The 13,130-nt window shown below is 43.5% G+C and overlaps 2 gene segments (V, D, J or C); both read right to left on the bottom strand.

Moving 5' to 3' along the window:
* Window positions 1-2,847: 2,847 nt before the first annotated feature.
* LOC132022188 (immunoglobulin kappa variable 3-15-like) lies at window positions 2,848-3,462 on the bottom strand. The segment is given in 2 exon segments: window positions 2,848-3,179; window positions 3,385-3,462. Coding segments are annotated over 2 exon segments (366 nt in total).
* A 4,763-nt stretch (window positions 3,463-8,225) lies between these two features.
* LOC132022185 (immunoglobulin kappa variable 3-15-like) lies at window positions 8,226-8,971 on the bottom strand. The segment is given in 2 exon segments: window positions 8,226-8,659; window positions 8,866-8,971. Coding segments are annotated over 2 exon segments (468 nt in total).
* Between the last annotated feature and the right edge of the window lie 4,159 nt (window positions 8,972-13,130).

A 13,130-nucleotide genomic window follows, 5' to 3' on the forward strand; every position in this document is an offset into this window, starting at 1 on the left:
CTCTCTCTCTCTCTCTCTCTCTCTCTCAAATAAATAAATAAAGGGTTTTTTTAAATGTTGAGTATCTCAGCCTAGACCCATTCTAAGAACTCTGCAGCGCTATACACTGGGTATGCCTCCGCCAATAATTTCTGGCTTTCATTACAGTAAGACATGACATCTATAGGAAAAATATATGTTGTGTTTCCATGGAAAATTTGGCTTCTCTGTAGTGTACCTTTCCAGGTAACCAGGGTCCAAACCTGGTCTTTATCTTTGAGCTATATCGCAACTTTTTATAAACTGTTGATAACTGATAGATGGATGATTCTGTACTGTCTGGTAGTGACTTAACGGATGTCTCACCTCACCTTGGAGAACCAGCTTGCCTTTCTCTGCACTACATTTCTTTACTCCATATATATCTGTGTGTTTTGGCTTTTCCTTTGAACCAGTTACATCTTCCGAGTTCCCTCACAGCATATGAGTAAAATAATTCAACACGTGTTCATCCTTACTATCTCTCAATGAGAGTCATAATTTTACTGTTTTCTGAAAATTAACTTTTAGTGAATCTATTGGCCTTCCTATATTTTCTTGTCTTTAAGCCCTTCATGTCTCATTTCCCTCCTTCCTCAGCTGAAATCCATGATCCTTCTTTATAACAACCCCCTATACGCAAGATCTTCCTCAGCCTTCCATTGTTTCATTTCATGTAGCAAAGTCCCAAACCTCCACATGCCTCCTGGAGAAAAACACACAGCAATCCCGACGGCTCCAACTTTGATTCATGACCACTCACCTCCTGAGGCCCTTCACCCTGCCCCACAATCATACTTTACTTCCCTGGTCTTGTCAATCTTCACTTTTTCTCTTTCCTTCTTCAGGTTCTAACAGCTTCTCCTCCATCCTCACTTAAAGCCAAGTATGCCATTTCCTATTTCCTAGGTCAAGATGGTCAGCGCCCCCCAACACACACACACACAGAAATGTGAAATAGGAAGGAAATTTGAGCCTTTCTACATCAGGAGCACCAGCCCGCCAACTTTAAGTACACAACCAAGCCAGCCAAGATCATTCAAGATTAATCAAGCCTAAGCCCATATTAACAGAACTGGGCAGCCAACCAATAAACATGAGAACTACAAATATGCTACCATTTTAAGCCACTGTATTTTGTAGGCGATTTAACAAATGATACTAGCTAACTAATACATCATCTGATTTTAAGCTTCTGCTCACTCTTACTCGGCAAGATTTTATTCTCTTTCTTCCTTCACTTTTCTTTATAGCCCCTCCAACAGAAGACAGTAAATGTTTACTGATGTCATTGATTTTCACCTGGCTCTCCCAGCTGGGGCAAAAGCAGATGTCTTTGCTCTGGACTCAGAGGAAGCCCTCAGAAAACATACCTTGAATGACAGAAATGGATTCCTTAATAGCAATCCTTGAAGTAGATTTCTAATTATTAAGAGAAGCTGTTTTGTAGGTAAAGGCATTTGGAGCACACTGACCAAGTTTGCTGCTGTCTTTCTTGAAGCTAAAGTGCATCAACCCATATATTTCAGAAGGAGGTGAGGATATAAATACTAAGATGCTCAGAATGTCTCCATTTTCACATAGACTTGGACATGCTCATGAACTGTTTTGCAAGGTACTCAAGTTATGGTACACTTAGAGTCCTGATCTTCAGTCACAAGATTAGACCTGAATGCCGAAGGGAAGACTTTAAAGAAAAAGGTGATAAGTGGTGAAAAAAGGTGCTGAGGCACAGCATCCCGTGTTCCTAAAGTGACAGGGTTGAAGAGTGAGGGAATTAGAGCACCTGGGTGGCTCAGTCTGTTGATCGTCCGACTCTTGGTCTCAAATCGGGTCATGATCTCAGGCATGTGAGACAGAGCAGGCATCAGGTCCCCACTCAACAGGGTGTCTGACTGAGATTCTCTCCATCTCCCTCAACCCCTCCACCCAGCAATAAATAGATAAAATCTTTTTTTAAAAAAAATGAAAGAATCGCCTTTGTGAGAATGAGTACACCTGGGAGAGATGGAGAAGAGAGAGAAGGGAGGTAAGAAAGGAGCTGGTGCAGAAATGAATGTCCAGGACACTGCCCAGGAAGGCTGGGAAACAGGGACCATGGAAGGAAAAAGCGAGAGGGACACTACCTTCCACGTGGGAGATTCTGAATAGGAGAGCTCAAAGGTCTCATCGTGGGAAAATTCAGAGTGGGAGGGTGATGGAGGGTGAGGAAAAGAGAATGAGGAAATAAAAGAGAAATGTCCCAGAGTCCAAGAGGAGCAGGAAGGGAGAACTGATCAGCCAAGTGGAAAGTTCACAACCCTTTGTCAGAGGCTAAAGACAGACCTTCCTGGCTCACTCCTGCCATGGGATCCAGGGAAACACACAGCTTTCTGGGGTACAAAAACTCCCAAGAGCATCCCTAAGACATCTTCACAACATTTGTCTCCATTAACCTCCCACAAAAAGGGATGCAAGAGGGATACCTGGGTGGCTCAGTCGGTTAAGTGGCTGCCTTTAGCTCAGGTCATGATCCCAGCATCCTGGGATGGAGTCCCACATTGGGCTCCCTCCTCAGTGGTGAGCCTGCTTCCCCCTGCTTCCTGCTCCCCCTAATTCAGCTCTCTCTCTCGGGCATAAGAAAAAATCAAATATTATTTTTTAAAAAGGGGGGGGGGTTCAGAGAATGCAGGAAAAGTCCACTCCCTTCATTTTCTGCTGGGCCTTACAAGTCCAGCAAGGAGTAAGTCAGGAGACGTGACTTCTCAGGCAGAATGGGGAACAGACAGTTTCAGGGCTATGCGGGAAAGAAGCAGCTGTTGCTGCAGGGCCTCCCTGAACCGCAGCCCTGGGGACGGTTTGTGTTTAAGGCTGAAACACTGTGGGTGGATAGTTTTTATACTGCTGGCAGTAATAGCTTCCCACATCTTCGGCCTGGAGGTTGCTGATGGTGAGGGTGTAGTCTGTCCCAGACCCACTGCCGCTGAACCGGTCTGGGATGCCCGTGGCCCTGCTGGATGCATCATAGATGAGGAGCCTGGGAGACTGCCCAGGTTTCTGCTGGTACCAGGCTACATAGTTGCTAACACTCTGACTGGCTCTGCAGTTCAGGGTGACCCGCTGACCTGGAGACACAGCAAGGGAGCCTGGAGACTGAGTCATCGTGATATCCCCACAGGCACCTGCAATCAGAAAAATGGTGATAAAGACACAATTTATCCCCCTCATGCTAAAATATGTCATTGCAAATGTGCTTCCTAATGGTACCACATGGCAGTACATCTTTGGGTTTATTTTGGAAATAACCAGTGTTCTCATTATATATCTTAAAAAGTTGATTAAAATGACATTACTCCAGAAGGATTTTGGCACTTTTCAGTTTCTCACCTGAGACCCACAGCAACAAGCAGAGGAGGATTGGCCTCTGTGACACCATCTTGCTCCCCCTGCCTGCCTGACACAGCTCAGCTCACATAGCAAAGGCCCCTTTTATACAGCCTGAGCCACTGGTCTGGGCCTGGAGGGGCTTATGCAAAGCAGTCAGGGGGAACAGAAACAAATCTCATAAGCAGTGGGTTGTGAAAGTGCCCAGTGGAAATGTAAGGAGCCAAAAATAACTTCAAAATAGAGTTTACAACAGGAACACACAAAAGTCAACTTAGAAGCTCTGAGAACAACTTAGTTCTAAAATGACAAACAGCTACAAGATTGACTGAAGAGCTTCCATTATCAATTTAAAAATGGCTTTAAATGGGTTCAGTTTCCAGAAATGATGACATTCGCTCTTCATATCAAAAACTGTGGTACGGAGCGACTGGGTGGCCAGTGGGTTAAACCTCTGCCTTTGGCTCAGATCATGATCTCAGGGTCTTGGGATCGAGCCCCATATCGGGCTCTCTGCTCAGTGGGGAGCCTGCTTCCCCGGCTCTCTCTGCCTGCCTCTCTGCCTACTTGTGATCTCTGTCAAATAAATAAATAAATTTTTTTTAAAACCATGGTAAAATAACAAAATATGCTGGGAAACAAATAATGGGAGACAGGAAGGGGCAAAAGAATTGGAAGTCACAAAAAGTGGAGAACTTTGGGTCCAACTTTTTATTAAACCTCTGACTGGAAAACATCGAGCTCTGAAGCCATTTTTCTCCTGCAGATGGGTAAGGATGAGGTAAAAACTTGAGCTTGGGTCCTGGAGCTGTGCGGGGGCCAGAGAGATGGAATAGATGGAAGACAGGCCCAGAATTTCCTCCCTTGGGGAGACATATGGGACCCTCATTGGACCTAGGGGAACTCTGAGCCCTGATTTTCAGTTATTCTATCTTTTCAGTTCAGTATTTCTGTTTTATGTTGAATTAACTAATGAATGAAATCTAGTTGCCTTCAAGAAATTTCAGTTCCCTCCAGTGAATTGAGAAGTCAGCACAGGGTTGCTTGGGTACCATATAAACTTCCCTGTACCTGTTCCTCATCCTGCTGTTTCTTCTTAAACAGAGGGAAGGGAGAAGGGGTGTGATTCCCTTAAGATGCAGAGCATGTAATCCCCATGAGGAGGGCAGGGGCTGTGGAGGCTTCCGGTGCACTGCAACTCCAGCTACAAAACTTCCACCATCTTTCCTCTGAGGCTTCCTCTGTCACGTGGCACCCTGGCTGCTCCGTGTGTCACTGTGGCTGTTGCACCGCTTCGTGACATGAGCCATTTCCTAAGACCCAGGTAGAGCCTGTATCACGTAGACCCTACCTGGGGAGCCACATGTCACCCTCACAAAGGGTCGATTCTCCCAAAACTCCGCCCCTCAATTTGCCCCTGTGATGGTTAATTTTATGTGTCAAAGGAAGTAGGCCAGGGCAACCAGTGGAGTGGTCAATGTCCATTTAGATGTTGCTGCCAAGGTATTTTTTAGTGTGATGAACATCTACATCAGTAGCCCTTATCACAACACAGAGTCCCCACCTGTGCTGCACAAAAGATTGACCACAGGTCTGTTTTGGCTTCAAAAAGGAAAGAAAACTTTATTATTATAGAAAAACGAATAGAAACAGAAAAGAAAAGGAAGCTACACATATAGGAAGGGAATAGTAGGCAACAAATGAGAATAAGGCCACTTGACCTCATATCAGGTACTTACGACACCCCACCTCACCAGCTGGGGAAGACCCATGGAGACACATAGGCTGAAGTCCCAACTGAAAGGCCTGGGCGGAGTGTCCTTCCCTCAGGGGACACTTCCAGTGGACCATCCCCACAAGGGCCATAAATTTATAGGGAAAATAATAGGGTTTGAAATTAAACATTTGTTCCCCTATGTGCAGTTTGGAGCAAGCTGCATGTCCACATTATCATGTTTCTGTATTTTCAGGGAGCCTAAGCTATGTGCATCTTCCTCCCCTCCTGGATCCCATTCCGGGAGCCAGCTCTGCCTGGAGCAGGAGGGGATTGGAGACAAGGCTGTAGCTCTTGGCATCCAGAACAGAAGGGCTGTACCTAGAGGACGATATCCCTTATGAACACAGAGGCAAAAATTTTCCACAAAATATTAGCAAACCAAATTCAACAATACATTAAAAGGATTATATACCATGATCAAGAAGGATTTAGTCAAGAGATACAAGGATGATTCAATATCTATAAGTCAACATGCATAATATGTCACATTAACAAAATTAAGGGTAAAAATCTTGAGATTGTCTCAACAGATGCAGAAAAAGTATTTGATAACATTCAGTATCTATTTATTAAAAAAAAAAAAACAAGAAATACCAAAGGTTATAGAGGATATGGAGAAAGAAGATATGGAAAGGATAAGGAGAAACACCCTCAGGTGTTGTTGGGGATGTAAACTGGTGAAGCCACTATGGAAAACAGTATGGAGTTTCCTCAAAAACTTAAAAATAGAATTACCCTGATCCAGCTATTCCACTCCTGGGTCTTTGAAAAAATATATGCACCACTGCATCCATTGCAGCATTATTTAAAACAGCCACGATATGGAAACAACCTAAATGTCCATTGATGGGTAAATGGATAAATAAGCTGTGCTATACATGTGTACGCACACAATGAAATACTACTCAGCCATGAAAGCGAAGGGAATTTGCCATTTTGGACAACATGGATGAAACATGAAAGTAATATGCTAAGTGAAATAGGGAAGACAGAGAAAGATATTATGTATAATATCACTTCCATGTGGAATCTAAAAAAGCCAAATACATAGAAACAGAGACTAGATTGGTGGTTGCCAGGGTTGGGTGGTGAGATAAATAGGGGATATTTGATCACAGGGTACAAACTTTCGTATATAAAATAATTTCTGATGGTCTCATGTACAGTATGGAGACTGTACTTAACAAGATTCTATTGTACTGGAAGGTTACTAAGAGACTAGACTTTCAATATTCTCACCACAAAAAAGTAAATAAGTAAAACAAGAAGGAAAATTATGTGAAGTGAAGGTGGCATTAACTATCTTAATGTTGGTAACCATTTCACAATATAAACATAGATCAACTTATCACATTGTGTAAAACTTAAACTTATACAATGTTATATGTCAATTATATCTAGAAAAAAAAAATGGTGACATCATTGCCTTCTGGCTCTCCTGGTTTCTGAATAGAAATCCTCTGTCATTCAAGATGTTTTCCTCTCTGGGTAATTGTGATTTTTCTCTTTCAGACTATGATATTTTTTTTCCTTTTTCCTTAGTGCTCAGAAATTTTCAGATGCTGTCTTGACATGTATTTCTTCAGGTTTATACTGTTGGGTGTCTGCTAAATGTGAAAAGTTTTCAGCAATTACTTATTCAAAATATTTTTCATCTCCATCCACTCTTTCTAGGATTCCAGTGGCACAAATGTTAGATCTTTTGTTTGGTCCCATGATCCCAGATACTGTAGTGTTTTGTTGGTGGTGGTTTTGATTTGGCAGTTTTCTTGTTGTATTTTTAGCTTAGTTTCTCTTTTTGGTTTAGACTGGGTAATTTCTTACCTCTGATCTTTCCTCCTTTATCCTTCCACTCTCCTCCTTCAGACCCTTCCTAGCCAGACCCCATACGCCATCCTTGCCCCTACGTCAGGTCACTTCCCCAGCCACATTAAGTCAATGACCACTTGTGCTCCTGGAGTGTCTACTAAATAAATATCTTATTTCATGAGGTATGGTATGGGAGCTGTCCAGGTTAACTTACATCAACATATCATGCAAACCTGGGCAAAACCTGGATTCCTTTCTCTATTAGTGGTTGGCAGGCCGTGTGTCTTTAATCAGATGTGGTAAGAAGCAAAGACAGGAAAGCTATTACAATGCAGTAAGAAGTTTTTATTATATGCATAGTCCCCTGGAAACAGAATATACAGCATGCCACATGGCGACACAGGCAGTATCAAGGTGAGAAGAGCAGACAGAGAGAAGTAGAGCAGGCCTGTATTTTTTACTGTGTATTTCATGAGAAGAATGGAGAATCAAAGTAAACAAACTACTTAGATGTAAGATTGGTGAGTTTGAAAATTTCAGCAGGCTGCACACTATAGGTGTGCTCCTTGTCCTCTGGTACCCAGGAGGATCTGGATAGAGAGAATTATCACAAATTGTGCCTCTCATTGAAAGGAATAGAGTAGGTTTGGGGCTCAGGATTCTCTGGCTTGCATGTGGGGGATTCTGAATAGGTGAGCTCAAAGGTTCCATCCTGGAAAGGTTCAGAGTGAGAGGGTGATGGAGGATGAACAAAAGAGAATAAAGAAATAAAAGAGAAATGTCCCAGAGTCCAAGAGGAGCAGGAAGGGAGAACTGATCTGCCAGGTGGAAAATTCACAGCCCGTTGTCAGAGGCCAAAGACAGACCTTCCTGGCTCACTACGGCCATGGGTTCCTGGGAAACACACAGCTTCCTGGAGCACAAAAACTCCCAACAGCATCCCTAAGACATCTTCACAGCATTTGTCTTCACTAACCTCCCACAAAAAGGGATGCAGGAGGGATGCCTGGGTGGCTCAGTCGGTTAAGTGGCTGCCTTCAGTTCAGGTCATGATCCCAGCATCCCTGGGATGGAGTCCCACATTGGGTTCCCTGCTCAGAAGGGAGCCTGCTTCTCCCTCTGCCTCCTTCTTCCCCTGCTTGTGCACCCTCTCTGTCTGACAAATTAATAAATAAAATCTTTTTTAAGGGGTAGGGGATGCAGGAAAAGCCCGATCTCTTCATTTTATGCTGAGCCATACAAGCCCTGCAAGGAGTAAGTCAGAAGTGACTTCTCAAGCAGATAATTGAATGCACATGTTCAGGGCTGAGCGAAGAGGAAGTAGGTGGTTCAGCAAAGCCTCCCTGACCTGCGGCCCCAGAGAGCAGGTTTGTGTTCGAGGCTGAAGCACTGTGGGTGGATAGTTATCATACTGCATGCAGTAATAGTTTCCCACATCTTCGGCCTGGAGGTTGCTGATGGTGAGGGTGTAGTCTGTGCCAGACCCACTGCCGCTGAAACGGTCAGGGATGCCCGTGGCCCTCCTGGATGCATAATAGATGAGGAGCCTGGGAGACTGCCCAGGTTTCTGCTGGTACCAGTTTACATAGTTGCTAACACTCTGACTGGCTTTGCAGTTCAGGGTGACCCGTTGACCTGGAGACACAGCCAGGGAGCCTGGAGACTGAGTCATCGTGATTTCCCCATGGGAACCTGCAATCAGAAAAATGGTGATACAGACACAATTTATCCCCCTCATGCTGAAATATGTCATTGCAAATGTGCTTCCTAATGGTACCACATGGCAGTACATCACTGGGTCTATTGTGGAAATAACCACGGTTTCTCATTATGTATCTTTAAAAGTTGTTTAAAATGACACTACTCCAGAAGGATTATGGCACTTTTCAGCTTCTCACCTGAGACCCACAGCAACAAGCAGAGGAGGACCGGCCTCTGTGACATCATCTTACTGCCCCTGCCTGCCCAATGCAGCTCAGCTCCTGTAACAAAGGCCTCTTTTATATAGCCTGAGCCACTGGTTTGGGCCTGCAGGGGCTTATGCAAAGCAGTTAGGGGGAACAGAAGCAAATCTCATAATCAGTGGGTTGTGAAAGTGCCCAGTGGAAATGTAAGGAGCCAAAAATAACTCCAAAACAGAACTGTATAACAGGAACACACAAAAGTCAGCTTCGAAGCTCTGAGAACAAATTACCAGTTCTAAAATGAAAAACTGCTACAAGATCGAATGAAGAGCTTCCATTTTCAATTTAAAAATATCTTTAAATGGGTTCAGTTTCCATAAATGGTGAGCTTGGCTCTTCATTTCAGTAACTGAGGTAAATAAAAAAACATGCTGGGAAACAACTAATGGGAGGCAGGAGGGGCAAAAGAATTGGAAGGCACAAAAAGAAAAAAAAAGTGGAGAACTTGGGCCCAACTTTTTATAAAACCTCTGACTGGAAAATATTGAGTTTTGGGCCATTTTTCTCCTGTACATGGGTAAGGATGTGGCAAACACTTGAGCTTGGGTCCTGGAGCTGTGCAATGTCCAGAGAGATGAGAGATGGAAGACAGACCCAGAATTTCCTCCCTTGGGGAGACATGTGGGATCCTCATTGGACCTAAGGGAAGACTGAATCCTGATTTTCAGTTATTCTATCTTTTCAGTTCAATATTTCTGTTTTGTGTTGAATTAACCAATGAATGAAATCTAGGTGCCTTCAAGAAAATTCAGTTCCCTCCCGTGGTTTGAGAAGTCAGCGCAGGGTTGCTTGGGCACCATATAAACGTCCCGCACCTGTTCCTCCTCCTGTTGTTCCATGTTAAGCAGAGGGAAGGAGGAAGGTGTGGGATTCCCTTAAGACACCAGACACGCAGTCTCGGTGAGGAGGGCAGAGGCTGTGGAAGCTTCAGGCACACTGCAAGTCCAACCACAACTCTTCTGCCATCTTTCCTCTGAGTGGGGCACATGCCTGAGGCTTCCTCTGTCAGGTGGCACACTGGCTGTTCTGTGGGTCTCTGTGGCTGGTGCACCACTTCGTGACATGAGCCTTTTCCTAAACCCAGGTAGAGCCTGTATCAAGTAAACCCTACCTGGGGATACACACTTCACCCTCACAAAGAGTCTGTTTGCCCATCACTCGGCCCCTCAATTTGTCTCTGATGGTGGTTAGCTTTATGTGTCAACTTAAGTAAGCTAGGGTGCCAAGTGGAGTGGTCAGTGCCCATTTAGATGTTCCTGCCAAGGTATTTTTTAGTGTGATGAGTATCTGCATCAGTAGCCCTTGTGATAACACAGAGTCTCCTCCTGTGCTGCACAAAAGATTCACCACAGCCCTGTTTCAGCTTCAAAAAGGAAAGAAAACTTTATTATCAATATAGAAAAACCAATAGAAACAGAAGAGGAAAGGAATCTACACATACAGGAAGGGAATAGTAGGAGTATACTATTAGTATAAGCATACAAATGAGCATACGAATGAGTATAAGGTCACTTTACCTCGTAGCGGGTACTTACAACACCCCACCTCAGCAGCTGGGGAAGCCCCGTGGAGACAGACATGCCCGAGTCCTGACTGAGAGGCCGGGGCGGAGCGTCCTCCTCTCACGGAACACTTCCAGTGGACCATCCCCACAAGGGCCATATTTATAGGGCAAATAATAGGGTTTGAAATTAAACATTTATTCACCTAGGTACAGTTTGGAGCAAGCTGCATGTCCACATTATCATGTTTCCGTAATTTCAAGGAGCCCGAGTTATGTGCACCTGCCTCCGCTCCCAGATCCCATTCTGGGGGCCAGCCCAGCCTGGACAAGAAGGGGATGGGAGGTGAGGCTGTTGCTCTTGGCGTCCAGAACAGAAGGGCCATATCCCTGATGAACATAGATGCAAAAATCCTCTACAAAATATTAGCAAACCAAATTCAACAATACATCAAAAGGATCATACAGCGTGATCAAGAATGATTTATTCCAGAGATGCAAGGCTCATTCAGTATCCATAAATCAATCAGCATGATAGATCACATTAACAAGATTAAGGGTAAAAATGATAAGATTGTCTCAGCAGATGCAAAATTCAGTACCTATTAACACAAAAAAAGAAAGAAAAGAAAGAAGAAATACCAAGGGTTATAGAGGATATGGAGAAGGAGGATATGGAGTGGATAAGGAGAAACGCCCTCACGTGTTGTTGCTGGGGATTTAAATTGGTGCAGTCACCATGGAAAACAGTATGGAGTTTCCAAAAAAACTTAATAGAACCACCCTATGATTCAGCTATTCCACTACTGGGTATTTTAAAATATATATGCACCACTGAGCCCATTGCAGCATTATTTAAAACAGCCACGATATGGAAACAACCTAAGTGTCCAATGATGGATAAATGGATAAAGAAGATGTGCTATACATGTGTACGCACGCAATGAAATACTACTCAGCCGTGAAAAGGAAGGGAATTTGCCATTTGAGACAACATGGATAAAACGTGAAAGTTATATGCTAAGTGAAATGACGAAGACAGAGAAAGCCATTATGTATAGTATCACTTCCATGTGGAATCTAAAACAGCCAAATACATAGAAACGGAGACCAGATTGGTGGTTGCCAGGGGCTGGGTGGTGAGAGAGGGAGGGGAGATTTGATCACAGGGTACAAACTTCTGCATATGAAATAATTTCTGATGGTCTCATGTACAGCATGGTGACTGTAGTTAACAGTATTATATTGTACTGGAAGGTTACTAAGAGACTAGACCATCAATGTTCTCACCACAAAAAAGTAAATAAGTAAAACAAAAAGGATAATTATGTGAAGTGACGGTTGCTCTAACTCTCCTTACGTTGGTAACCATTTCACAATATAAACGTAGATCAAATTATCACATTATGTAAAACTTAAACTTACACAATATTATATGTCAATTCTATCTAGAAAAAAAAACAAAAACAAAAACAAAAAACGTTGACATCATTTCCTTCCTTCCCATGGTTTCTGAGTAGAAATCCTCTGTCATTCGAGGTGTATTCCTCTCTGAGGAGGTGTGATTTTTCTCTTTCATCCTGTGCTATTCTTCCTTTTTCTTTAGTGCTCAGAAATGATAATTCGATGTGTCTTGACATATATTTCTTCAGGTGTATGCTGTTGGGCGTCTGCTAAATGTGAAAATTTTCAGCAATTACTTGTTCAAAATATTTTTCATCTCCAGCCTCTCTCCCCACTCTTTCTAGGATTCCAGTGGCACAAATGTTAGATCTTTTGTTTGGTCCCATATATCCCAGATATGTGGGGTTTTGTTATTGTTGATTTTGAATTGGGGGTTTTGTTTTCTTTTGTTTTGTTTTTAGCTTAGTTTCTCTTTTCGTTTTAGACTGGGTCATTTCTTGTGACTGATCTTTCCTCCTTTATCCTTCCACTCTCCTCCGTCCAGACCCTTCCTAGCCAGCCACCCCGTAGGGCATCCATATTATTACTTCAGGCCACTTCCCCAGTCACATTAAGTCAATGACCATTTCTGCTCTTTGAGCATCTACCTTAAAAACATCTTGTTTCATTGCGGGATGGTATGGGAGCTGTCCAGTTTAACTTACATCAACATATGATGCCAACCTGGGCAGAACCTGGAGTCCTTTCTCTGCTGTTAGCTGGTTGGCAGGCCCTGTGTCTTTAATCAGATGTCTTAGGAAAGAAAAACAAGAAAGATATTACAATGCAGTAAAAAGGTTTTGTTATATGCATATTCCCCTGGAAACAGAACACACAGCATGCCAAGCGACCACGCAGGTAGTACTGAGGTGAAAAGAGCAGACAGAGGGCAGTAATGCTGGCCTATATTTTTTACTGCATATTTCATGAGAAGTAATGGAGAAGCAAAGTCAACAAGCTACTTAGACATAAGATTGGAGAGGTTGAAAATTTCAGCAGGCTGCAGACTATAGCTGTGCCCCTTGTCCTCTGGTACCCAGGGGGATGTGGGTAGAGGGAAATGTCACAGATTGCTGGTCTCATGAAAGGAAGAGAGTAGGGCAAGGAGTCAAGATGGCGGAGAAGTAGCAGGCTGAGACTGCTTCAGCTAGCCGGAGATCAGCTAGATAGCTTATCTAAAGATTGCAAACACCTGAAAATCCATCGGCAGATCGAAGAGAAGAAGAACAGCAATTCTGGAAACAGAAAATCAACC

Source organism: Mustela nigripes, chromosome 7 (assembly GCF_022355385.1).
Source record: "Mustela nigripes isolate SB6536 chromosome 7, MUSNIG.SB6536, whole genome shotgun sequence".
Classification (NCBI taxonomy): Eukaryota; Metazoa; Chordata; class Mammalia; order Carnivora; family Mustelidae; genus Mustela; species Mustela nigripes.